The 27,593-nt window shown below is 45.5% G+C and overlaps 2 protein-coding genes across 2 annotated transcripts in view; both read right to left on the reverse strand.

Moving 5' to 3' along the window:
- Nucleotides 1–4,512, reverse strand: part of LOC136297239 (NAD(P)H pyrophosphatase NUDT13, mitochondrial-like) — a 52,944-nt gene extending 48,432 nt beyond the window's left edge. The window contains 2 exon segments of the mRNA XM_066197026.1: nt 3,605–3,728; nt 4,372–4,512. Of these exon segments, the coding sequence (XP_066053123.1) occupies nt 3,605–3,707 (103 nt within the window). The 5' untranslated portion in view covers nt 3,708–3,728; nt 4,372–4,512.
- Nucleotides 4,513–5,270: 758 nt separating this feature from the next.
- Nucleotides 5,271–25,645, reverse strand: LOC136297238 (1-phosphatidylinositol 3-phosphate 5-kinase-like). The gene is made up of 10 exons (XM_066197025.1): nt 25,333–25,645; nt 20,996–21,134; nt 18,243–18,527; nt 17,335–17,446; nt 15,498–15,645; nt 14,839–15,006; nt 8,228–8,357; nt 7,689–7,869; nt 6,298–6,380; nt 5,271–5,374 (listed from the first exon to the last, which is right to left on the reverse strand). Exons 3-9 carry the CDS (start codon nt 18,344–18,346, stop codon nt 6,333–6,335), a joined length of 891 nt encoding a protein of 296 aa, XP_066053122.1. The 5' UTR covers nt 18,347–18,527; nt 20,996–21,134; nt 25,333–25,645; the 3' UTR covers nt 5,271–5,374; nt 6,298–6,332.
- Nucleotides 25,646–27,593: the final 1,948 nt, after the last annotated feature.

Raw genomic sequence — 27,593 nt, forward strand, 5'->3', positions numbered from 1 at the left:
CCATAGGGCAGGTGCTGCAGTGCCCTCAGCAACGTTGTGGCTTCCTGTGGCACTCAACAGCTTCTCTGGGGACAACAGGGGAGTGCTATCAGCCCTGGGGGTGTCCAAGAACCCATGGGAGGCACTGGCCTTGGGAGCTGCCAAAGGCCAGGAGCTCTGTGCTTCCCAAACTTGTGGAGAGAGGAGGAGAAAATGAACGGGAGCAGTGCAGGGAGGCTGAAAGCCAGAGATGGAAAGCTGATGATCCTGGGTGCCTGTGCAGTGTTTGTGGAGGGCTGAAGGATGGCCCTGGTATCTCTTGCGGGCCCTGGGGAATGTTTTTGGTGCGGCAAGTGCAGAAGAACATTTCTGCTCGCTGAGGTGCAGGAGATAGGCTTTGGCAGAGGTAGAGGTTGAATTTTCCTGGGATGGGAAAGGAAGAAGATGGTTCTGTGTAGAGAAAGAGCAGCCAAGCAAAGTGCTGCCAGTTGTTGGTGTTTCTGGGGGTCCCTGTGCACATCGGGGGTCCCATTGACGCAGCCCTGGGCCCTGCTTGTGTTGCCAGGCTGGGGCAGAGCCCCTGGAGATCACACCTTCCCTGCACTCCCCTTCTGCAAGGTGCTTTAAACGTCAGCCGGTGCTGACTTTCCCCTCGGAACCCTCTGAACAAAGAGTGGTTTAGTTACTCTGGGGAGTTTCTCTGCTGAAGCGCGTGGGATTTCCCAGAGCCAGCTGTGGTGGGGATGCTCGGGGAGTGTGGGGCTTGGGGGGCAGCTGCCCGGGCAGGGGCTGAGCTTGGGGCCCTGTTGGGCCCACAGCAGCAGCACCCCCAGGGCCCAAAGCCCCCCGGCCCCTGCCCAGCAGATCCTTCACTGCCCCTCCAGCTGCCAGCCGAGCGGGGCACGGGGGCCGGTGGCCGCTGCCGGCGGCAGGAACGCGGGCAGGGCCAGGATGCCCTTGCTTGGCTTTTGTCTCCGGGACAATCAGGGCCCAGGGCAATGCAGAGCAGGGCAGGAAGCAAAGCCTGGAGCCTTTGGAGGCTCCAAGCCTTGGACATGAGCCCCTGCAAGCACCCCAGATCCAGGTCCCACAGTTGGCAGGGCTGTCATGGCCTTGAGAGCATGAAGGTGGATTTTGTGTCCCTGTGGCCTGATGGTGGCTCTCGGCCCAGGAGCGCCTGTGGCTCCAGCAGGAAGGGTGGCAGAAGGTTTCCTGCCTGCCTTGGTGGCATCGCTGCAGGGGCGGCTGCTGTCAGAGCCCCCTCTCTGCTGAGGACGGCTTTGCTCTTGGGGACGCGGCTGTGCAGCAGCCCAGGAACACGAGCAGTGCACAGGGACCCCCAGCCCGGGGGTGGCTGTGCCAGCAGCCACAGGGACCTCCAGCCCCGGGAGCCCCGAGCAAGTGGAAACCACAATGTGAAAGTGGAGGCCACTACTTCTGCACTTGCCCAAGAGAAATGCAAGGGCAAGTCGGCTTTCAAATGAAATAGGGTTTATTAACTGAAGATCAACAAAATGTAGGATTACAGAACGTGTTTTATTATAAGAATCCTTGTAACAACAACAACGTATAGAACGTATTTACATGGGAACCAACAGTCTAAGAATCTTCGGAACATATTTACAGAAAACCTCTAACAAGTAGAACATATTTACAGAGGGGTCATATTTATGGCCATCCCTCCATCAGCCCATGAAGAAAGGAGGCAGCAGAGTGGGACTCCCCCGGGCACCGTGTCCCTGAGCAGGGCCACCCAGCCCAGCCCCAGCCTGGCAGCAGGGGACCCACTCTGCCTGTGGGCAGGGCATGGGGGGCATCTGCCTGTCCTGCTCCTGGGGCTCCATCCTCATCCCAGGATCATGGGCTCCTCTTCATCCTTCTCGTCCACCTCCATGTCGGTGATGTCGTCCTGCACATCAACCTCCATGTCCATGGTGTCATCCTGCACATCGACCTCCATGTCCATGGTGTCATCCTCCACATCGATCTCCATGTCTTCAGCAGAGTCTTCCTGGTCCACCTCCATCATTTCTTCCCCAGTCACCGCCACATCCACTTCCATCTCCTCCTGGGTGTCCACATCCACTTCCATCTCCTCCTGGGTGTCTCTGCAATCTGCATGAGGCAGCACAAGCTCACAGTGGGGGCCCTGTCCCACACCATCCATCCCCAGAGGGCTGCAGCCAGCCTGGGCAGTTGGGGCATGCCGCCCTCCCTGGAATGACACTGTACCTCCACTGGGACAGGAGTGCATATCCTGCTGGGATTGGTGCTTCAGGGCAGGCAGCAGGAAAAGTCCAGGCAGCAGAACAGCTCAGCACGGAAGGACGGAGCGCAGAGCGCATGCGACCTGACCGCTGGCAGCAGCTGAAGTGCCCGCTGTGCTTGATTCCAGGTGCTGGACATTGCACCTAGAACACTCTGGGAGCTGTGATGTCACAGAAGTTTCAGGGCCACTCGGCAGTGGGAGACGGGGATGGCAGAATGCTGAAATCCTTGAGTGGTTTGGCTCGGAAGGGAGCCTAAAGATCATCTGGTTCCAGGCTGAGCAATCTCCCACCACCAGAGCCAAGTTTGCTCTGGACCCTGTGTCCAAGCTGGCCTTGGATGTTCCTGGGGATGGGGCATCCACAGCCTCTCTGCACAGGTTCCTGTGTCAGGGACAGCCAGCCTCCCAGTAAAGAAGTTCTTGCCATCATCAGATCTCTTGCAACTCTCCTTCCGTTTGATCCTATTCCTGCTTGTTCTGTCAGTACACTTCCTGAGGAAGAGTGGCCCTCCTGCTTCCCTGTAGGCCCTTGACTCACTGGAAAGGTGCTCTGAGGTCTCCACACAAGCTTCTCCTCTCCAGCCCCAAGAGCCCCAAGTTTCTCAGCCTTTCCCCATAGGGCAGGTGCTGCAGTGCCCTCAGCAACGTTGTGGCTTCCTGTGGCACTCAACAGCTTCTCTGGGGACAACAGGGGAGTGCTATCAGCCCTGGGGGTGTCCAAGAACCCATGGGAGGCACTGGCCTTGGGAGCTGCCAAAGGCCAGGAGCTCTGTGCTTCCCAAACTTGTGGAGAGAGGAGGAGAAAATGAACGGGAGCAGTGCAGGGAGGCTGAAAGCCAGAGATGGAAAGCTGATGATCCTGGGTGCCTGTGCAGTGTTTGTGGAGGGCTGAAGGATGGCCCTGGTATCTCTTGCGGGCCCTGGGGGATGTTTTTGGTGCAGCAAGTGCAGAAGAACATTTCTGTTCGCTGAGGTGCAGGAGATAGGCTTTGGCAGAGGTAGAGGTTGAATTTTCCTGGGATGGGAAAGGAAGAAGATGGTTCCGTGTAGAGAAAGAGCAGCCAAAACCTCCCTGTTTTGAACAGGAATTTGGACTAGACAAACTACAGTATGTGGAAGAGAAAAAGCAGTTTGGAAGAAAGAAATCAGTCACATTAAAATCTATAGAGCGTCTTTTCTTAGTAAGATCATGCTTTTCTCTACACAGTTCACTGTAGTTTCAGGATGTATCAGAAATAAAACGAGCAGGATGATACATGATCACACAAGGGTGTCAACAGTTCAGATCTACTTAAAAAAGAGCAAGGCATTCATCCTTTCACACATATAGGTTAAGGCACGTCAAGCTTTACTCACCATTGGGCAACTGAAAAACTTGCATGTAAAATTTATGACAGGTCCCCAACTGTGGTTTGGTCAACAGCTGATCCATGGACTTCACTAAGTCTCCCTGGCTCATTCAACTGACCCGGTCTAACACCTGCTGGGAAAACAGAAAGAATGGTAAGAATCTACAATGCAGAGAGGACACTGACATCCTTATCTTCCTCTTAAATCAGAAAACACCCGTGTTATCTACGAAACCTCTCACTGAGATGCAAACTCTCAGTTAAACCCAGTCCCACAAACCCACGTCCACGATATACAAGCATCTCAGAAACACAGTTGGGTAAATATTTCTGGTGAGACTGTACCCTGCCTACAACTTCCTACTTGACTAGATCCAGATACCTCCAGGAGGTGCAGTGCATTCAGCATAATGCTGGCTCTGCCAGGAGCTCAACCAACTCCCACAGCTACTCTCTGGCTGTCTGTACCCTGCCTCATAGGGACAGAGGCTCTCTGGCAAGAGCTGAGGACCCACACCTGATTTGCTACAAATGGCTATCCAAGTCAACTAGAACTAAACCAGGCTACAAGGACCCATCAAACAAGGCCAGAATAACTGTGAAGAGCTGAGGAAAAAGTAACTCTCCAGATTTGCCTCTCTTCCCTTCTTGGAAGAGAACATTTGGTTACAGCAGAAAATAATTCAACTCTTGGATTTTGCCAGGGAATTTGCTACAAGGAGTCATTAGAAATCTACCACAAGGCCGAGTCTAACTCTGATCAGAAATGCTCACCGGCTTGACATTGATGACCAGAGTGATACCATGCTCCAAGAGCATGTCCTGGGCAATTCTGGACACAGTCTTGTCAACAAGGACCAAACTGGGCAGGACATCAACTATCCGCTGGACATAGTTCTTCGAGAATTCCCTTTCCTGCAGACAGGAACAAAGTATAGCAGTGAACTACTGCAAACCCACCTGGAAAATAAACCCACTTGAATGCTCAATATTACTTTTCACTTTGTTTACATTCTGTCTTTTCCTATGAAACAGAGGAAACAGCTATCCAGAAAACACCATCAGTAGTCCATTGTGAACATTTTCCCACCCCCACAGCACAGCACTAGTTTATCAGTAATATTTTATTAGCATTTCATAAAGAAAAGGTCTGTGTCCTTCAGTGTTTTCGTGTTTAAGGCACATCCCTGCCCGCAGGGGCAGAACACCTGCTCCAAAGTGGTATCTTCTAGTTCATCACTTCATTAGGTTGATGGTTGTTCCATTTTTTCAAGCCCAACAAAAAATAACATGGGTGTGACCTAACCCTCACCTACATTAACTTTTCAAATATTTCTTCACACACCTAAACCTTATCTAGCTCTAATACTGTATAAGGAACATACAGTTCAGAAGTTGTCAATAAAAACAAAAGTTTTCTAAAATGCTGCATTGTGAGAATCAAAAGCTCACACATTCTCAGGACATGTAACTTGAGGACAAAAGCCCTCAGCGCAAGGCTACAAGTGTGTTCTGTATTTACTGCAGCAGCTCTCTTAGCTAGCTTACTAAAAGAGGAAAGTTCTCTCTTTTCTATGCAATCTCACTCATTCAACTCCACTGAAAAAAGCTGCACTGATCATGATTTTGTTAGGGCTATTTTAACCAAGAATAAAAGTAGACTCTCACCTGAAGTACTATAGGCTCTATGCAGGTAAACTTTGTTTCTTCTCGATAGAGGTACTCAATTGAGCATTTTAGCAGCAGAATTCTGGGATTTTTTTAAGCAAGAGTTCATCTAAAAAGACACAAAAATAGTTAAAACAAAAGTACAAATGCATGAAGAGGAAGAAGTACACAAGAAAAAGAGACAGACTTGTTGTGATTGGTCCCTGCTACCCCATCTCCCTTTACAGTGTCTCAGCTATCACCCCCTGCAGACCCAACTCCACATTCCTCCTCCTCCTGAAGTTGTTACACCCAGTTGTTGGAATTTCACAGGTATTGTCCATAAGCAGGCAATGCTAGAGAGGATTTCCAGTCACTGCTAAGAGCCCCCAAGTCTTGATACACTTGATTCATGCAGTTCACTTCTATCTTGCCCTCCCGCATTAAAAACCCATTTTACTAAACTATTCTAAGTCAGAACCACAAATTACTTTTTCTGGCTAAAAGCTGGGGTCATTATTAGATGCCTCATGTTTTGGTAGGGGTGGAAAGGATGTTTTTCTGCACACGCATGAGAAGAGTTTCTCCTCCAAAATCTCTGGGCTAGAAAACAAAACAGCTTGGAAAAGAAATGCTTTAAAAGCCATTTTTGTTTGGGGGCTCAAAGCAGAGAAAGCTCACAAACCTCCTGGGTGGTGAGAGAAGCCTCCTGACACAAAAAGCAAGTCAGACCACCCTTGTTTCCACCGCATGCACTACAATAAGATTAATCACGCTGCATTACCTTTTGTGTGCAACATTCTTAGTGCAAACAAATCCATTCACCACTGTCGCCCTGATTCTTTAGCCTTCTGATGACTGTTTACATATTTCTAGTGGAACCTCTCACCAATGTAACATCAACAAGTAGATTGTTTTCATTCCAGTCTGTGATGGACTGCTGAACTGACCACTAGGGTCAGAAAGGTGTTCCTCTCATCTACCAATCCTTGACCAAACTCCAGATCCTGTTTAAATCGCAAATGATAATAAACTTTCTCTCTCTCTGCTCACCTCTGAACCTGAGTGAGTGTGCTTCTTTCGTGTCCCTACCGGTGACACACCACCATGGAGTCAAATTTCTTTCCACCAGGAATCTAGCAAAGCAAAGAACCTTTTCAGAACTGTCATACACTCCCACATCTTGTAGTGCAGTAAAGTTAACACACACAATACCTATTGTAGGTGACCTACAAACTTCAGCTACACCCTCAATTATCAGATGAAAGATCAGATACACTTCTGTTGGACACATCAGTCTTTCCCTTTAAAGCCTGGCAAACACGAAAACAAGTACTGACTTCTAGGATTTCTACATCCCTTCCAAGAGATGCTTATTTGTTAAACCACTATACTCCAGCACATGACAAGGAAACCTAATCTTGACAGGTCATGAGGAGCACAGACCTTTGCACATGCCATTTCTATTAACAATCAACAAATCATAAGGAAAGGGAGGAAAAAATATAAAATAAAGAAAACCAAAAAACCCTCTACCTACCAACTGAACGCATCAAATAGTTGACTGGTGTGCCTGCAGTCACAGGCAATCCCAGGCATAATAAACAGCATGAAACAGGTTTCGGAACAACATCCTTCAGAGGACATTCATCTTACCAGCATGTGAAAATAGCAGACAGCTATGAAGAGCTTTCACCTCTGAACAACTGCTCTTTGAACTGGAGGTTCAGGAGAAGCAGGAACAAGTGGTGCTGCCTGAAGAGATGCCACTCTACCACCAGAATCATAAGGTTCTCCTCAAATTTCATATGGTTTTCAAACAAGAGTACCGCTGAGGTGAATTTAGCCAAAGAAAACTAAGCCGAGATCTCCATTCCTCGATCACACTAACTCCTTGGATGTTATTTTCACATCAGTCTCTCAGAAGGAAGTTTGAATGCCAGAACTCCAGACTTAAAAGTCAACAGTGTCAACACTGGGCCTTCTGGCTGAACTGGATACACCACTCCACGACAATTAATTTTTCCTCTTGAAGAAAGTCATTGTACTTGGCCTGGGAGTTGAATCCTCCATAATGGCAACAATTGCTGCCCCATGTCCTGCCAGCTACTTATCCAGCATTTGGTATATTTCCAATTCAAGCCCCAACAAGCAGAAACCCAAAATGAACCAAGTCATTACAGAGGTGTTACTCTTTGCTACCTTCTGCAGCCTACAGCCTGAAAGAAGAGGTCAGCCCCAAGGCAATAGAGCACTTTTCACAGCATACCAAATTCCCTCTGTGCAATTCTTTTCTAGAACCCCACCTTATTCAAAGGCCAAGTCAGCCAATTACAGAACAGAACATGCTGGGGGCAGTGGAAAGGAGACTACTCTCCTCAAACAAGAGGTACTGCAAACAGCTGCACCCTTTTGTTTCCCTACATCCACTGCTTGAAGCTTACTTTCTTGATGTGGACAAAGTGGCGGATATCCACGTCATCATCTCTCTCCTTGACATCTGGCCGTAACGTTTGAACTACCTGGCAGACCATGGGTACAATGATATCCCTCCAGGACAGTGACAGGGACTCATTGTATAGAAGCTGCTGAAGCAGTGCCATCATATGACTGTGATTAGCAGACCTATAAAAAGGCAAAAGAAATCCATTTCTCATTTTAAAGAAATACAAAAATACAGTGCAGTGATTAGCTGAAGTCACATTTCAGAAGTAAATTTCTTAACGTTTACGATGCACAAGTCCTCTGAAGGAACAGTTGCCTAGAATGTTCTACAGTCAGCTCTGGTCCTGTACTCCACATATAAACACGACAAGATAAAAAAACCAACCAAAATACACTGTAAAAATGCTGCATTCCTAATGCAAATTATTTCCTTGTATTGCCTGCTGTAGCTCAAGTCCCACTGAAAGCTGGTGGAATAGAGGGGCTTCAGAAATTGTTACTCAAAATAGGCAAATTCCTTTTTCTACGTGTTTCTTACAGCAGCCTTTCCACGGCTTGTTTCTCGCCATTCTCTTCTCTCAGCAGATCCAGATTGCTGTGGTGCCAGCCTAGGGGTGTGAATAAGAGTTCTTTGAACTTCTCCTCCACCCTCCTGTTGAATAATGACTCTGCAAGAGAAACAAACCTCGTTAATGTAAGGTCACAGTTGAATGCTTTTGTCTTTCTAAAAGGCTGCTTTGAAAAGGAAAGAATTTACTAACACATAAACCTAGGGCTCCAGAAATACTGCACTTAAGGTAGATGTCATGGTCCTCAGTTTGAGGGGGACTGATACTTTCAATCACTATATTGTGTAATAACTCCTTAGACGTGTTCTGGTTTACAGTACCAAAATTAGAGGTTATTTCAGCACAGTCCGTGCTTTGAAAGAGTTACTGGGTTATTTCCTGCACCGTTATTATGATATTACAGAGGCAAATTATAAACTTCCACATTGACATAATGGCTGACTATATTACAAGTCATTCATACTAGTAGTGTATAAATGTTCATCAAGCAAGTATGTAAGCCTTCAGAGTTCAAGCTTAAAACTCCTCAGTGTCAAGCAAAATCTTTAGACAATAGTAATCCAAGGAGGACTACTGAAGAAAAAGACTCTAAAAAAACCACAATTAACTTCTTCCAGATGCTCCACACACAAAATTAGCTGTACGGAAGATTAACAGAAACTACATAGATTTCCCGCTTCCTCCTGCAAAAGCTCAGTTAAAAACGAAACACCAGTTTAATCCAAGACTCTTTTTCAGACATTGGGGTTTCTCCCTTATTTACTCCTCTTATGAGCACACCAAAATCAATAGCATTAACTCAAGAAAAAAAAAGCCCTCAAGTGCATGTGGCCATGAAACTGGAAAGCACGTGGGTTTAAAAACTCATAAATGCATGTAATGGCTTTGATTTCAGAAGTAGTGATGATGGTGGTGATGACAAGAAACCCAGAAAGATTGAAGAGAAGAAGCTTTAAGCTACTCTGCAGAAGCAGTGCAGTTCATTGTATCACATCTTCATTTGCCTGCACGGGAAGTTAAAAATCAATTGTATAAATTTGTTGGTGGAGAAACTGTGAACAGACTTGCCACTTACACTTGTCTTTTTAAAAAAGCAAAAGCTTTTCTCTGAGGCTTTTTGAATGCAGGAGTCTGAGAAGCGAAAGAAATTTAAGCTTGAAAGTGCATTCAGAAAAGTCTAAATATTGTTTATACATCAGGCTTGCCACAAATAACTTCAGATTTACTGTCAAGTAAATATTTTGAAAGGGTCAGTGCTCCATTAAAGGAGTATTAAGGAATTTCCATCATTATATTAAAAAACACACAACAGCAGCATTTGAAATTTTATAGGTGGAGACAAAAAAAAAAAAAGACAGGTTACACTGGTGTGCCCATATAATTACAATGTACACGCCCACACCAGAAGAAGCAGCATTACTCATCCAGACGTTTAGTCACCAATTTAGCAACAGCCTGGTGAGTGGCTAAGACAAGAATATCCTCTCTTTCTTGTTCTAACAGAAAATTCTACGGTGACAAGAAAATAGTGCTTATTAATGTGAAGAAACAAAACAAATAAAGTAGACATGAGCAAAGACTGAACTAAGAGTGCACTTTTCCAACTGACACAGACCACCTTTTTCTAGACCTGAATACAAATGTGTTAAGATGTGATCAGACATCATAGGAATGGCCTCCTCACTCAGGTCTAAAAATGCAGCTTCAGAAACCAAAATGGTTTCTGAAGCTGCATTTGAATCATCTCAGACTGAGAGAGAGATCAGCTACAAGGTTTATCTTACACAATGCAAGAAAAAGACGACAGCCTGCCTTTCAAGAGCTGAAAGTCTCAAGTCTAGAACTGCTCAAAGTGTTTTGAGGAATCCATACTGACAGAGATGGACTCCCAGAAACAAAGCCGAGCAAGAGACAGATCACTTTACATGTGGGAAATATAGTTAGATCCTGGTGCTAATAATGCCAAGCTTGCGGATTCGATCCTTGTATGGGCCACTCACTTAAAGAGTTGGATTTGATGGGTCCCTTCCAACTCAGAACATCATTCTGTGCTATCTGTGAAATAGAATGAAAGTCCATCTACTACCCTCATTTAGCTTGCTAGATCTTGACCTTTCCATGCTGACTGGGTACCAAAAGCTTATTTTCTACAGAAGCCATTAGCTTGTTGTGCCTTTAGCTGGCTCCTTACTTATACAAAAAGGGATTCTACAACGAGAAAACAAGAGCAGCAGCCCAACTGCCTAAACAGCACAACGACCTGAAGCCCACAGCCAACCCTTTCTCATCTTTCCTGACAATGCTCCAGACCCATCACAAACAGAACACAAAGCAAGGCTGCTTTCAGACACCAACAGAAAGCAACAGAAAGCTGACAGGACATAAACAATCACAAGGCTCTGAGCAGCAGCACTCAGGAGACCACTTTCACACCACCATTTTAAACATCTGAGCTTGTTTGCAAATAGACAATTCAATATAGGACAAGCGTACCAAAGAGAAGTTAGAAGCCTCCTTTGTAGATTCCTGGTTATTTAAGATTCCTTTCATCTCTTGCTTAGTTTAAGAGTTGAGCATTACAATTAACTATTGCTTGATAAAAGCTGTCTCACCCTCAGCATTCATTCACTCACTGACTAGCTAGAGAAAGTCATGTCATGCTCTAGCTACACAGGAGCTTGTATACTAGCACCTCCATCCCTCTCCATCTTGCAACAGCCTCAGGGCATCAGCTCTTACTGTAACCACACTTCAATTAGGTCTGGCACAGACCCCTGATGGGCACAGCCAAAGCCCAAGTTACCCCCAGCTGAAACCTAACCTTAGTTATGCTGGACAAAGACACAGGTAGCACCTCCAAGCCACTTGTAGATTTGCAATGATCTAGGTTCTTTCATCTAGATGATCTTTAAGGTCTCTTACAACCCAAAGCACTCTACTATTCTTTTCAGTACAACTTCAGCTCCCATAACTTCACTTCTGATTGGTTCCCAGGAGAAGCTCCTGACAAGGTAAGATACCATACCTCTTCTTAGCCCACACAGATAACACACCGATGAGTGAGTCTGAGATGGTTTAGAGTGCCTAAAATGCACACGTCTAACCTCACATCATCCCTACGTGCATCGTGCTCCACAAAATGAGGAAGGAGGATAGGGAAATGTCCTTGTAGCTTATTTTATAACCTGAAAAGTCAGGCACCTTCTTGAAAGATGAACCACAAAGGCTCCTGGCAACAGCACACTAAGCCTTGGCAAGCAACACTAAAAAGGAACTGCATATGGTTACTCCAATCATCTTCTCTTTCCCCATCCAAACTACTTGCAGGCATCAAAAACTACCCAAAATACCTGGTATCATGATCAAGGATATCTGTCTGGAGTGACGTTTATCAAATAAAATTTTGCATATTGTTAACTGTATCTCTTCTAAAACAGCAACTAAACCCCACATATAAAACTCATCATGTAATCTCTTCCCCCAACTTAAATGCAGAAAATAATCTTACTTTGTTTCCCCTTCTGATACATACTATGTCTTAAGGCAGACGATAGTATAAATGAGTCACTATTCTCAGCTAACTCGGGAGTCACCCAAATTTCATGGAAACACACCAGACCTTAGTCAGCCTACACCAACACAAGCAGTTCTGCCATTAGAGTATATGCAAACCACTCTGTGCTAAAACACAGCTGGTGGATACACCACCCACCCTCGGTTCAAAGCAGCTGACCTCTGTGACTCTGGGAAATTACATACCCCTTAAACATCTGAGAAACCCACAAACTGCTGAGATCAAAGCTGACCTGAGCTTCTATCACTCGATGTTTTATATTGTCAGTCCTCCCCACAATGAAATTACTGGAATTTACACAGCCTTAAGGAAACTAAATTACAAGCTTCAAGAGGAAGGTGGGATCTTCAGTTTCACTTCATTACTTCCAAGAAAGTCAAGTCACTGTCACTAAGGACAAGAGACAACTGCAACACAATCAAGCTAAGTAAGTGTGTCCATAACAGTCATAGGGAAGCCACTGATGCTGACAGTGGCAAACATCTCATGTCATTGATTAACTACAGAACTCTGTTCTTAAAATAACCACCCATTTTACACAAATGCTTAGCTATCCAGTTATGGCTGTCTAATCATTGTGATATTCTAGCATCTTAGATGGCATCTCTTCTTGACTATAGCCAGGATAATCAGAAAACCAAGGTGGGAATCTTAATATTAACTCTATTATATAAAGCCTCTAACCTTAATATTTACAGAACAAAGTTTTCAAAGTCATATATTTCACTACCCTAGGCACTGCAGCATTCACTGTAGGGTTCACTGTCCCTCCTCACTACCCACAAAGTTTCAGTCTGCCTGTTGCCAAGTAGTGTTTCTTGCTCTTCAAGATATTGTCACACATTTGAACTTGTTACTCCCTGGTTAGGTCTTTTCTCTAGAGATTCTCATGCCAGGAATTATAAACACAAACAAAAGAAAAAAAGATACACCAACTTCTCTGCATTTGCAGATACAGATTTTTCAAAAAGCTGCAGGATACCTATCTATCCACGGTGCACTTCCATGACACAAATTCCACTCTATCCCAGTTCTGGGCCTATTACTGGTACTATCCGCTCAAGGGAAATCCATTCTCTTGGAAGAAATTGTTACCAGTTTTCTACTACCAATTACACTCCTACAGAATAACCTGGTTAGAGACCGTATGTTTCAGGAACATATAGCAAATACCAGCAGAGATCCACCAAAGGTATCAGTGCTGCCACCATACATAATTCAAAGGCAGAACTCTTTTTCCTTTCAGTCCCCTTATCACTTGCCTTTTCTGCTGATCTTCTCTGAGCTCTCCACCATTAAAAACTTTCTCACAAGAGCTTTCTCACAAGAACTCACAAGAGTTCTGGCTCTGAGCAGCCTTGATTTGGTCAACAGTTTCCAAGAGAGAAAGGCTCTCTTACATTTCCCCTTCATAAGGTACTGCTCCTTGTATAAGGAGACAAAGAATGAAATAGATCCGAACACCCTCCAAGTCCTTTAACACTTGGCAGAGCCAAACTGACTACTTCCTACTTTACTGCCATCACACACCAGTAAAAATAAATCTGCTACAGCTGTAAATTCACTGGATACTGCAGCACACCTGGGCCTGTTTCAAGCTCACTTAATCCAGCACCCCTCCTTCCTAAAAGGAATTTATTGGTATATCTCCCTCTCCTCAGCTTTCCTTCCCTGTAGATGCATCAGCTTTTCATTGGACCAGGGCATCAGCTGGAAACAAATAATGATCTGGTATCCGCAATGCTCACAACCCGTTCTCAATTTTGGATCATCTGACATTAACTCAAACTTTTTAAACTCTTCTGATTCTCTCTTTGGGGGAAAATAAGCAATTAGATTTCCTTCCTTCTAGGCATATTTTTAGCAAATAACAAAAGGTGGCTACAGTAGGCATCAATAAATGTTCCCTCTAATTTGTCTCATTCTGCCCCATGTGTCTGGCACACTTGGAAAGTCAGCTGTGACCACTTCCTCCCTCCCTGTCTTCAGAGGCCATTTCAGTTTCAGAATATGCAATCTGTATGCAAACCTGCTGTTCCATTCTGATTCATAGCAACACAAGAGATCTGCAAGACTTTAGAGCAGAATGAATTAATTAGGAGTACAAATTATTGAACACTGGATCATCTTTTAAAGTCAGGAACACCGAAAGGGTGGGGTGAAACAATAATTAAGAAACTACTTACAAGCCACCAAAGATACAAGTCTACAAAGCTGATGTAACCTTATATAAGGAAGCAGAGCACAGACATCAACTACTACCCAACATGTAAAGCAGCTAAAATACACTAGACCCAAGACAGTGGCAAACCCCACTTTTAGACAGCCCTTGAAACATTTAGCGAATGCAGCTGTCAACAGGCAGGCACATTATTTCTTCCATAAGGATGTTGCTTATAGAGTCTTTCAGTTTAGTACTTCTTTGGGGAAAATCCTTTCAAAAGCAGTCTTCAACACCAAGTATTTGATTTCTTCCTACTTAAGTGGATGATCTCTTTTGAAGAAATGCAATGTATATGGATTAAGTTAGGCCTTACTGCTTATCAGTAAGATTCTTCTGTAAAATGTAAGCATATTAAGGTACAATTTTAAGTCAGCACAGAACTCCTCCAACTTAAGATCCTGTTCTTTTGTTCTCTGGGGTTTTATTTCTTGCTTGCTTTTTTAAGTTCCATCTCCAGCTGTAGAGTCAAGTATCAAACTGGTTTATGTGTGGATTATTTTTCCACCCCAGTTATCCAGAAAACATATGTGGATATGTTTATTATGCACGGGCAAGAGACTTTGCTACAATGGCAAAGAGAAAGTCACAGGGGAAGTTACACACTCTGCAGAGAAGGCATTTCAACAGGTCTATTGAGCCTCCTCAGAGGTGAGCACATTGAAACTGCAAGCAAGTGCCAGTCAAATATCGTATTTTCCCCTCTGTAAGACAGCTATGTAAGCAGAGTCCAAATAGGGCCAGCTCTCCATCATGTGCAACTCCAGCTGGTGACTACCTTGTACCTTTTTGGTCGGCAGGGTGAGGGGGCACAGGTGGGTACTTGGAGCGCTTCTTGATATGGAAGTTCACGTCGTCCAGCTCCATGTTCAGGCTGATGGAGGCGGCAGAATCACTGTCCATTGTGGACCGGAAGCTGCTGACTGAAGCGCGCTTGCTAGGGCTGGCGGAGTCTTTTAGTGTTGGGTGAGGGGGAAGACACAGGGAGGAGAAGGGTTCAAATGGGTATTATGAGGGTACCAGAGAGGAGAAAAATTGTCTTTAATACATAAAGACTAGTGTGCAATAATACAGGAATACAGTATTTGCATAGTTCTAATCTTGTCTTCATGTGGCCATGCTGACATACCAGACATTCTTTAGTGCACTACTATAGGGCCCAAATCAAGCAGAAGTCTGCCTGAGAAACAGAAGGCAGCAATTTACATGCTTCTCCTTCATTAGAAATATGAAGCTTTACCAGTTCCACTAAATTCAAAATACTGTATCCATTGTGAGAAAGTGGAAGACTAGACAGGCTATAGCTTTCTTAGATCCTTACGGCCCCAAGTGCACACACACAAACACACACAAATAAAGCAAGACATGGTTAAACTGCTAAGTCCTGAAGGACTGGGGACAACGGGAGAAGGCAGAGTGAGAACAAGACTCAGGTGAAACTTACTGGCTGAGTTGTCTTCCCCTTCATCAGCAATCTGCTCTGTGTCACTGTCATCAAACTTGATGTCTTTGAACCATGATGGCTCGGGGTGGCCCTCTACAGAGTTCACAGACTCACTGTCTGGAGATGGGGTTTCTGAGAACTCTGTGCTCTGGAAGACAAGGAGGGGAAAAAAGTTAGTAAAGTGCAGCTCTGCTGAAATATTAAGCAGCCTACCACAAATGCAGGTCAGGCATTTCAAAAATCAGAGGATACTCTCAGTGGGCTGAGCCGAGTTAGTCATAGAGTCACCCTCTTTGGTATGAAGTAGGAACTCTTTGGGACAAGAAACAAGTACTTCTTTAGAATTCCCAGATGCTTAGTCTCTGCCTACACTCTGCTTCTAAACAAATTGTGACTAAGTGGCACTAAAGGACAAGTTTATTATACTGCACATTTTCTGTTGTCACATCCAGTTAAGCAGCTTTGAAAGCCTGCTGTCTCCAGCCAAGGTGGGTGACAGCCTTATCCTTTGTGTTGGTTAGAAACCAACACAGGCAGCTTTTGGTGGAGCCTAATTCTAAGTTACTGGAGCAATTCTTTAACTGACCAATGTAGTCCCAAGAGTTTCAATCCAAGATGGGCTCTAGCTGGGCCTACTGTGTCAAAGCAAAGACTGGCCAGATTGCCAGAGAACCGGGAGACTACCTAAGTAATTTCTATCAGACTTCCTGATGCCTCCAAGCACCTCAAAACAAAGTTACCATTACCACGCCTCTGGCTGCAGTGAGTGCAGCAAGCAACAGAGTCAACACCACTATTTCTCCAGACTCTTGTCCAGAAGAATTGAGATCAGACAGTGCTTCCAGCTGATGAGAACAAGAACTGACTTTAAACATATAACATAGGCACCTTACAAATAGGGATGCATAAGGGCTTTCTAGTTAAGGGCAAGATTTTACCAGGACACTGAGACAGCTGACTAGCTGAGATATCAGATGAAGGCCAGAGCAATCTCAAGGGAAGCCATATGACTGTGTCCATAGGACTGAAACGCACGAGGAAGACAAACGCCATAGGCTACAAGCTTTCTGTCTGAAGCCCATGGGACAGCTAAGCCATTCTTTCATTGTAAGAAGCTGAAGAACATGAAAGGCTCTGAATTGAATGCTTTCACTTAAGAGAGGCTGGAGAGATATCTCGGCCAGACTTCTCCTACCCCTCAGCAAGTTTGACTCCAGTGAAGTACAGTAGGACAGAATCTCTGGTCACTAGTTCCTGCCTCCCCTAAGGTAACTAGTCCTGTTTGGGAGGCATGAAAAAGACCCCATCCCAAACATGAATCATATGGCTAAGGTACTGAATTCCTTATTGCTGCATCACTGAAGATCAGAAGAAGGTTACCAATACAATATACCTACAACATATCCATTGGGAATGTTTTAAAGGAATTTTGAAACAGAAAATCACCACTGTGTCTCCATCACCAGCATGTGCACACAGATTCTAAATTCTGCACACAGACAACATAGCTGCCACAAGCACAGACTATGCTATCTTGAGGCCTCTGTGGAAGATGTCCACTACAAGAGGCCTGGCGCTGAAGACCCTTTCCTTCCCTTTAGGCAGCCCCACATGTAACAGCTCATTCTCCAGAGAGGACAGCCCCAAAGCTTTCTGGGCAAATGAAACTTGATCAGGCTTCAACTCACTAAGCAACAAGGCCTGGCCCGCTATTTTCTGTACAGGAGACCTGATTTAGAAAACACAGTACAACTGTTGAGAACAGGATTAGAAAAGATACTAGTCAACAGTCAAATACAAGAAGAACCCTGTCTTTCAGCTTTCCCACTCCTTTTACCTGCAAAGTTCTGTAGAGAGCATATTTATCTCTGAAGAGCTGATCATGATGACTGACACATTCCAGCCAACGTCCATCAACCAGTGCCCGTCCTATTGCAATGGCCTGGACCCTGGAAGTAAAGAACAGAGACAGTTTTCTATGTTTCGCTCTAAACACATATGGTTTATGATACAAGCACACTTCAAAAGGGAAGAGTCACTTGCTATGTACTAATTGACCTGTCAGTATTCCATTCCATGTTTACACAGACACTATTTATAACACTGTGGTGAGGCAGTACTAACAGTACTAATTCATGCATGGAGCTAAACAAAGAGACTGCCTGAACTCAGCTGAGAACCAACATCTGATTAAGACATGTTGTTTGTGCTCCTCCAATATTGTTAACTTTGGTTATGCATACTGATAATTTCTGAGGGAGGACTGTTGCTCTATACTTAAGAACCAGGAGAGTTTTATCCCATTTTCACATAATTAAATACACAGGATTGTTTCTATTCACCTACATGGTTAAAAGTCTGCTGGCTCCACTGAAAATTTAGCTATCAAACACTATGAGAGATCTCTGATCTCAGAGGCAAACTTGCTCTTTGGAGTACCAGTGAACACTTCTGGACAATTTTGTAATACACGCACTGTTCTCCAAGTGAGTGATATTGTCCCACAAGTTCCCTCCCACACCGGTTTCCAAACCAGACAGCCTCCTGTGGCCTGTTCTTTTGGGGCACATGGAGTCAGAACACAACCTGCTCTGGTAGGCAGTAAATAGGAGATTTGAATTTTCTCTCTCACCTCCCTGCAAAGGGGCCCATCTCTGCAGTCCAAGGTACCCTATATCAGCTCAAACTCACAATCTCCTCTCATACAGACAGAGGACACCTGTTGTCCTAAAGCACCAGGGTTACCTCGTGGTTATGTGCCCATTTCTCATGAGCCAGTTGACCAGCTCTTTTCCCACAATGCAGTTGGGATGTGTCCGCAGCCAGAAGCGATGGCCTTGAAATTCCATACCGCTGTTATGATGGCAGATTTTCTTCCATAGATCTTTCAGTTGGACAGAGAGATGTGCAAGTTAATGAACAGCCTAATCTCAGCACTGGCCCCAAGGGCATCAACACAGGCCTTCACAGCAGCTTCCAGATCAAAAGCCCTCCATAAACGGGCACAGAATCCAAGCCATTCTGCGTAACCTACGCAAAGGTGCAAACAGAAATAGCAAACACATATAAAATCAGCGCTTTATTTCCTTCCATTTATATCCAGTTGAGAACAATTTAAAAAACAAAGTGGGTACCCTTAGAGATAAGGGGGTTTTCACGAGGAAACATTTTGTACTGCCTGCAAAATACTTATGTCCTCACTACTGCCCTCCTGCACCCTATTCTTAAAATCAGGAGGTGTATGCAAACATAGAGGACATCATCCTTGGAAAAGTTTTTCTGTATTTTCTGTGCTCAACCCCAGCATTGTGAACATATTAGAACAATATCAAGACCAGATATAAAGCAAGTACACAGCAATGTCCACTGCTAGGATACTCTCTCTTATTGAGGATCTGGCTTTGTATTGTCCATTTTGAAGCTTTTTTAGGCACTGTTAGCTTTGGCCACTAAGAAAAAAAAACCTGTGTACTCCTCCCAAATCAATTAACCATTTTTGAATCTGTGAATCTCTTCCCCTCACCACTAAGAACACTTCAGTCTATATCTAGAACTTATTTTGTAACCTGTTAAACATGTGTGCCAACTCTTCCGTAGGCTGTGCTCCATTCAAACTGAGCTGTCTCTCTGCACCTAGACACTTTTGCCTCCCCGTATGTGTCCTCACTTAGCACAGCACAAGCCATTACTGCAGGTGCAAACTGGGATCTGAGATAATTTTGACCAAGCAGCACACCACCCAAAGGTTTGGAGAAAAGATGCTGCAGCTCACTTTCTCAAATGCCTCGTTTGTTCTACTTTTGTGTAACAGAACTTGAATTAAATTTGAACTGGTTTCAGCTTTCCAGTTAACTGTCAGACCCACATTACTGCACTTTCTAAAGGGCCCCCTGAGGCCCAGGAGTTATGTATGCTCTGCTTTTATTACTGGACTGGCTTTCTGCTTTCAGTTCCAGCAGTGGCTGGCCTGGGTATTACCCTAAAAGCAATGCCAGCAGCTCCCCTTCCGTACTAGACATGGAGTCAAATGGATCAGTACCAGAACATGATCGCATTACACAATTCGATGCAACTGGAGTCTCCACAATTCAGCTATCATGAACTGGTAAGTACTGTAAACTGAAGAAATTGGCAGAACAAAGCAAATCCTACCAACTCAAGGATTTTGACCTCTAGGTCACTCAAGTATGTGCTTTATCCCAATGTATGTACGACCTCCCCTATCTTTATTTCATGAACAAAGTTCATTAGTCTTCTGAACGGACTAGGTTAAGCTTTAAATTAACTCCTGACATAGGGTCAACTCCACATAGTAAGGGTATTAAACAAATAGTAGGAATTCTTCATTAATTGACACTGTCTTCTGCTCTTACATGAACAAAATAGTACCAGTCCTCTTCCTCCTCAAGAAAGAAAACAGACTAAAAATTAAACAGTGTGAAGCCAAAGAGCACCAGGACTTGAACATCTTGCTTCAAGTTGCACAGTGAGAAGCCAAAGAGCACCAGGACTTGAACATCTTGCTTCAAGTTGCATTCACAGAGGTTTGAATTTCCTTTTTCCTGCATTAACACACATGCATGAAGCAGACGTGCCTTAAACATGTTTCTCCTTCAGGTGGTTACCCATTTACAGAGCAACTGGGAAAGGAGTTGTGCAACTAAACAGGAGTTAGTGTTTCTACACCCTCAGGCACACTTGAATGCATACTGCTGACAGCAGGCAGAACCTGGTAACACAGAACGAGCCTGATTTTAAAGTGGCAATGAGGCGCAATCTTGAATCTTTTAATGTGTGAAAAACATTGCCTTCCCTTCTCTGCAACTTTGGAAATCCAATCTCCCTTGGAAACGCTTCCCTTTCCTTCCCTCAAAGAAACAGTTTTTTACTGTTTAGAAATTTATACAGTAACTGCAACCTACAACATTGCCTCTGGGGGGGAGCAATTACAGGATTACACAGAACACTGTTGCATATTGACTTTTCTTTTAAAAAGTGTATCATTAATACCTTCTACAAAACATTTCACTTATTTTGCAAACAAAGGGAGGGGCCAAGTTATGGTTTGGCCCAAGAAGCTAAAAGGACCTTAATTTATTCATCATGGTGTAACTATTTCAAAGCAGCCATTTAAAGCTCATGATTACATGGCCTATGAAAGAGAAAATCTCAACTTGAAGAAACACAAAAACAGGTCACTGCACAGCTGCAACCATGAAAGGTTTAACACAGAGCCACCGTACACCAACTCCACACTTAACGAGACTAAAACTGTAAACATTTGTATGCAAAACCCCATGAAACCAGAACTCATTTCAGGAAGAGTAATGTCCAAAGCAGCATCAATATTCCCCATCTCTGCTCCCCCTGGAGGAGAGGTCCAGGTAAGAGTGCTTAGAGAAGAGCTTTAAAAGGCAGCAAAATACTCCTGCTGCATGACACAAGGAAGGCAAACTTCACTGTCCTCAGAGAGCGAGGCAAAGAAGCGTGAAAGGTACCAGAAGGATTTTGCGCTCATCCTCGCCCGTCTCTGCCTTCAGATGAGTGCGAGTGGCCGGGGGGCTGACCGAAGTCTTGTGGGCAGGCACCATGGGAGACCCTGACCGGTCCAGAGACAGGTTAGTGATGCTGCCTGACCTGCAGGGGAACAGAAACCATTGAAGCGTAAGTATTCATCATGTGGGGCTTCACCAGGGCAGGCCTTTATCTTCGAGCATACTAAAAACCAGCTCAAGCCTGGGACACTGTTTACTCTTGTCAGTACAGAATGCTTGATGCTTCCTCCCTTGTCAAAACAGAAGAAGGGCTCTCTAGGAAGCAAGAGCATTGCTTTGAAACTGCTAAGGTAAGCATAAACTTCTATAAAGATCCTGTACGAAAGTGTTACGCTAATTGTTCTCCGTGTCATTTCAGCTACACTGGGAACAGACAGGCTTTCAGATGCACCTTTTTTAAAGATCTGTGGACAGAAATTTGCTTGATGTTATATATTTTCAAATCTTAATCTGGCCAATCTTGATATAAGTTGAAAGTCAAAATGTTATTAGATTTCCAGACAAATGCAGACAATGAAAACAATTTGTATGTACAAGTTGCAAAAGAGTTTTCTATAAAGGCAGACAACAAAAATAAGGAATTTGAATCCTGCAGAGTACACTGTTATCAGAGCCCAAAATGAGGCTGACTTTTAAACGCTATAGAAGGTTTTTCTCTTAGTGTAAAACCGAACATATCTTTTCAATAATGCTTACAGAACCCTTGCTTCAACATTAAGTTTGACCTGAGAACAGTTTGATTCAGCGAATTCTTGGAATATACTGACCATGCTGAACACAATAACCTCAGCTTGTCACCTCTTATGGACCACAAATAGGCTGAAAATAAGTCCCCAGCTCCCTGTTCCTTCTGCCACTCAGGGGGTTTTAACCTATGCACAGTTACAACAACTTTAATGTTAACCTTGTTCTTAGAACAACTCAACTTTTACCCATTCCTCTTCCACTATTTACAGAAAAAAAGCCTTAGAAATGAAAACGGTTTTCACTTTCTAGTCAGTTTCACTTTCACTTCAAACACATTGAATTAGAACAAGTAAATTCAGTTATGGTAAAACCATGAAATTATCTACAAGCTGAAAAGCAAACCCTCATTTTGTAAGAACACAACGCTTTTGCAGACCATACACCCTTGGGAAAAAAGTATCGTAGAAGTTTCTGGAAGTCTGCTCTTTGGATAAACAGCCAGAGGTCCTCCTCCTCCTCTCTTACACATGGTACTCAGTGTGGCAATCCCTTCTGCCATGGGAGAATTCTTCTGCTTCTTGGAAAAACTGGCTCCAGCACATCATGGCAAAAAGGGTTATTGAGGGAAGAGATCCGGAACTTGGACAGGCAGCCCCCCACGCTGCTCTGAGAATTAATGGCAGCAAAAACGAGAACTTGCAAGGAAATTAGAAGCAGATGTTATCTAGTTGCTGAATGACCAAGTACAATGGATTTCAAATCCAAGGGATTAACTTTTGGACAATACAGAAAGGGCCACTGTCTTTCCACAGGCAAAGGAGGAACTGCCCCAGCAGCCTTAAAGAAAGGCAGATTCCCGCTCATTTCAGCCCCCAATCCTCAGAGTGGTTATTTCATATTGCTGTTTCACAAAAGAAAAGCACTCCTCTTGCTCACGCCGTCTCCAAGGTCACATCCTCAGAAACTTCAGGAGCACCTGGCACACGGGACTCACTTTTTCTGGGCAGATTAACCAGTCTGTTTCAAGCACAACAACTGGAGGAGTTTCAGTTCTTAGGATTCTGTTTAGCTTCATCCCAGGGACTTCCTTGATCAGAGGAACACAAAACAATCTGAGAGCTGAAGTGACTGTAACAGAGGACTGCTTGAGAACAGAAAAGTGTGACATCTGAACAGGCATATTTACAAATGGGGAGTTAAAATGACCCATTTCAATTATCAAGAATCTTAAAAAGACTTTAGCAATCAAGAATCTTAAAAGGACTTACAGTTTTCAACATCTGAATGCAAAAAGAAACACAAAAGAGGCTCATTTCCTACTTCTGCTCATTGTATAATTTAATATATTCAACCAGCTCTCTTTTGTAAGAGGTGCATTTAAAAAGTGCATTTATTCCTTTACAGAAACAGAAGTGGAAAAAAAAAAGATTTAAGGAAGAGTAGAGAAAGAAGCAAACCCCATGTATTTTTGGAAAGAAGTAACACCCAGAAACAACAGGTAACTGCTGTCGTTGTGGTGACCATGCCACAAACACTTCAGTGGCTTCCAGCCATTCCTTTCTACTGCTCCCAATCCTACTGACACCTTCAGGCTCCCCACTCTCCAGGGAGGCAGATGCACACGGGGTCCATCCTGCAGCTCCAAAAAGCTCCAGGGAGCCACTAACAGAGGGGCTCTGCCAAAACCAGAGCCTCTGTGCGATGCTGTGGGATTTCACTGGGAAACTCTGGTACCACAAGTGTGTCCCCACACACAAGGACACAATCCCCTTCACTCCCAGCACGTGTGGGGACCAACAGCCCCTCAGATGCCAAAATTCTGACACCAACCCCAGAACAAATCACAGTAATTTGAAAAACAGGTCAAACTGAAAGTGATCCAAACACAGACCAAATTTTACCAGGAAAAAAAGAAAAGAACAAACAAAAACCCCACACAGAACAGTTCTGTATTCTGATCTGGTAAACTGAATTTCCATCTGCCTCCAGGCACTTCCAGGGCTGGGATAAAATCCTGTTCTTTCCCAGCTGAAATCCTGCTTGAAGTTGCAAGAAGTATTCTAGCTGCAGAGAAAAATCAAGGAACTGTTTCATTGGTTGAGTGCTCAAAATAAAAACCCTTCTGTTGAAATCATGACTGCATAATATGGTATTTACACACTCACAAACTAAATTAGTTCGGAAATATGGTGAAGTATTTGCTTTTGTTTTCAAGACTTGTTGATTCAGAGAGCTGACGAAGAAAGGAAGCAACATTGAGCCTACAAAAAACCACCCATAAATTAACAAACTGAATGGAAATAATTTCATTGCAGCTCTGCTTGCAACAGTTTCTCCCCCAGATTTGCTGAGCCACCCAGAAGCCTGTCGAGCATTGCATTACAAAATACCTTTGTATTCACCAAATCTCTCAGCAGAGACCTGTGCAAGTCACAGCAAAGGGCAGCACACAGCTCTTCCTAATTTCTCACCAAATTAATGAGTGTTTTTATTTAAGTGCAGTCCTGAATAAACCAACTTGCTATAATATAAAAGCTCTAGGAAACTTCAGTCTGGAGCCCCAACCACTGACTCTTCTTCCCCCCTCTTTAATTGATTTTCAGTTTTTATCTTCAGGAACATAAATATCCACATTTTAAGGACACATTTAGGAATTTCTCTAGAGTTTTTTTCCCAAGATTTAGTTCCAGGATGTATGGAACACCAAGTGCACAATGCAGAAGTACAAACACTGACTTATCACTTCACAAACACGTCCAAGGCCTGAGTGCCACTATCCTCACTCAGAATTCAGTACGGAATCATTCTGGGAAGTTGGGTTTTTTTGGGGGTTTTTTTTGATAAAATTCAAGACAGAAGTCCACTAATTTCTTGGGAATACAGTAAAAGTGTCAGTGTGTTCCACCACATGTTATAAAAACAATTTACCATTTTAGCACATTGAAAACTTAAAATATTAACACGTTTCAAAATATGAAAAGGATAAATCACTGGATCAATAGATTCTTTGTAAAGAAGCTTCTGAAAAGGCACCCTTTTCTTCTCCCCATGAAAACTACACAGACCGCTTTAAGAAACTTACATTTTCGACCAGAGCTGCTCCCTAGTTATCTGACACCAGGAAGTCAGGTCCACCTACAGTTCAAAAAACTGGAAGAATTTAAGGCTGAGTAAAAAGAATAAAGATCGCTGAGCAGTTTGAACCACTATCAGATACTTTTTTCCCAAAGGTCTGCATCGTGGAAAGAAAAACAGCCACAATTTGGAATCTGTGGGATGGTTCGGCTTTCTTTCAACAGTGTAAATGCCTCATTTATCATTTCACAAAGCAGCTTTTCAGGCTCCCAGAAAGTTCCTTTCAGCTTCTGCTTGTTTTCAGAAGAGGTAAACTTTGTATCTCATTACTCTGACTCAGGAAGCAGAGCATTAAAGAAACGGAACGTTAACACACCACCACAGGAAGAAAAAAACATCCCCGCAGCTTGATTTGTAAGCACAGCCTGAATTATATGAAAGTGAAACTGAGTCGAAAGAGGGGTCAAACGGCCAGACCCCGCGATGGCGGCGGGCCGGGGGCGCGGCGCCGCTCCTACCTGCGGGCCGGCGGAGACGGAGCGCGGCGGCGGCGCCTCCCGCTCGGTGCGGCGCCAGCGGCGGGGGAGGGAACGGGCGGACGGACGGCGGGACTGAGGGAGGGAGGGAGGGAGGGAGAGAGGGACCGAGGCGGCTGCGCGAGCCCCGCGCGCGCCTCACCGCGCTCGCCAGAGCACACCCGCCCGCTGCCCGCCCGCTCACGTGCCCGGCGGCGGCCGCCCCGCTCGGCTCCGGTATCGCCGGTGAGTCCGCGCCGCTCCCGCCGCTGGCCGGGACCGCCCGCCCCGCCCGCCGTGAGGGATGTGGGCCGTGGGATGGGGACGGGGAGGAGGCGCCGCCGGCACGGCTCTCGCGAGAGGTGGGGGCCGCTCACCCTGCTCTCGCGAGAACGCCGCCGCACCGCGCGCCGCCAGCCCGCCGCCCGCGCCCCGCTCATTGTCCGCGCTCCCGCGGGGCAGCATGGGAAGGCGCGGGGGGCGGGGCGCGGCGGCGGCCACGCCCCCCGGCGGGCGGAGTGTGGCGCCCGGGGCCGCGGGTTCGCGGCTGCCCTCCGCCGCTGCCGGGGAGCGGCACCGCCGGCAGCGCCGCCGCGGGCTGGGCCCGGGCTATCCGGGGTATCCTCTGGTCCTCACGCTGCTCTCTGTGTCCCGGGGCACGCTCACGGGCACCCAGCCCCGCCCAGCCACGGCCGCCCTCCGCAGCACAACGCAGGTGCCACCGTCGCTAAAATATTCAAAACTCTGGCCTCTCGCTGGCTGTAAGGCTCGTTCGAAGATTCTGGTAAAAAGGGCCTGCAGCCGATGTGCGAGGCTGTGCTGTTCCTCTAATCCAACATTGCCACCTTGTGCTGGATGAGGAGAGGTCCCTGTGCTGCTGCCTTCCTGAAAGCCGCGAGTTGTGAGCAAAGGACTCGTACAACCCCTCAAGTACTACTCATTATTCGGATTCCTTTTGTAGTCAACATCTTCCTTTCCTATTTAATTTGTGTCTGAAGAACCGGTCTCTCCGTTAGCCTAGAAACGACTGTTCCAGCAGCTTTACAAAGGTGAGGGTGTGTATGTGAATTCAGAGAAAGCTCCGGGAGGAAGGGAAAATTCACCTCTTCGATTCATCACAGGCTGATTTTTCTTTTCTGTAAGTGGCTGGAGAGCACAATGAAACAATAACATAGAAGGTATTTTTAAAAGATGGAAGTGGTACAATATATGGGCTGAAATTCTATGGAAATGCTCAGAGAACAATCACAAGAAATCCAGCTCTTAACAAGCTCAGGGTAAAAAACAATTAAGTGCTCAGAAACAAGCCCATCAATCTCAGTTAACAATGCTCCTGTGCTGTGGTGCTGCAGAGCAGTAAAAACAGAGCAAATATAAAGCAATCCAGCCACTTTTGCCTGGTAGAAGTCATATATAGATTGCAAAATGTATGGTGCTCCTAAACAGAACCATAAATCATGTTGGCATTTCCCGAGTACGAATGCAGGTCCTGCTCCATTTCCTGGCTTTATTTCACCACCGGTCTTGGACCTCATGGGTTCTCTCCCAATTCCCTTTGGTGTCCTTCACTTGAGGCAGCAGAGCAGGGCTGAGGTGGATCATTCTGACCTGAATCGATCGCCTCTGTGCTGCAGGAGGAGCTGCGTGGTGCTGACTGTCCCCTTCCTGCCGGGGGTGACACCCCGAGCTCCAAAGCCCCAAGCCTGTGCTTGTGCTGACCACGCTTGTGGAGAACCTTCAGGACATCCCCGTTTATTTTCCGTTTGTGCACAAAGCTGGAAGCGGGACACGCCCCAGCACCCAGAACCCTCTGTGCCCTGGGCTGAGCCCCAGCGTGGGCAGCAGGGGAAGGGGGATTCTGCCCCTGGGCTCAGGTGAGACCCCACCTGCAGAGCTGCCCCAGCCCCGGGGCCCAGCACAGGAAGGAGCTGGAGCTGCTGGAGCCAGGCCAGAGGAGGCTCCAGGATGAGCAGAGGGATGGAGCAGTTCTGCTGGCAGGACAGGCTGGGAGAGCTGGGATTGCTCACCTGGAGAGGAGAAGCTTTGGGCTGAGCTCAGTGTGGCCTTGCAGGGCCTGAAGGGGCTCCAGGAAACATGGAGAGAGACAATTTGCAAGGGCTGGAGGGCCAGGACACAGGGAATGGCTTCCCACTGCCAGGGGGCAGGGCTGGATGGGAAATTGGGAAAAGAGCCCATATTCCCACACCTGGTCCAGCAGCAGAGCCCCTGACACAGTGAGTGTTCCTTGGCTGCCAGCAGGCACC

Source organism: Chamaea fasciata, unplaced genomic scaffold (assembly GCF_029207755.1).
Source record: "Chamaea fasciata isolate MVZ Bird 193981 ecotype frontalis unplaced genomic scaffold, bChaFas1.0.hap1 SCAF_15, whole genome shotgun sequence".
NCBI classification, from domain to species: domain Eukaryota; kingdom Metazoa; phylum Chordata; class Aves; order Passeriformes; family Sylviidae; genus Chamaea; species Chamaea fasciata.

What these genes read in the sequence shown, in the direction of transcription:
- LOC136297238 (XM_066197025.1), bottom strand. Translation starts at nt 18,346, where the DNA reads ATGGAATTTCAAGGCCATCGCTTCTGGCTGCGGACACATCCCAACTGC. An exon ending in CAAGCCGTGGAAAGGCTGCT is followed by an intron (nt 7,870 to 8,227) that starts GTAAGAAACACG and finishes GCCTTTTTATAG; the next exon opens with GTCTGCTAATCACAGTCATA. An exon ending in ACTTTGTCCACATCAAGAAA is followed by an intron (nt 6,381 to 7,688) that starts GTAAGCTTCAAG and finishes TTGCTTTGCTAG; the next exon opens with ATTCCTGGTGGAAAGAAATT.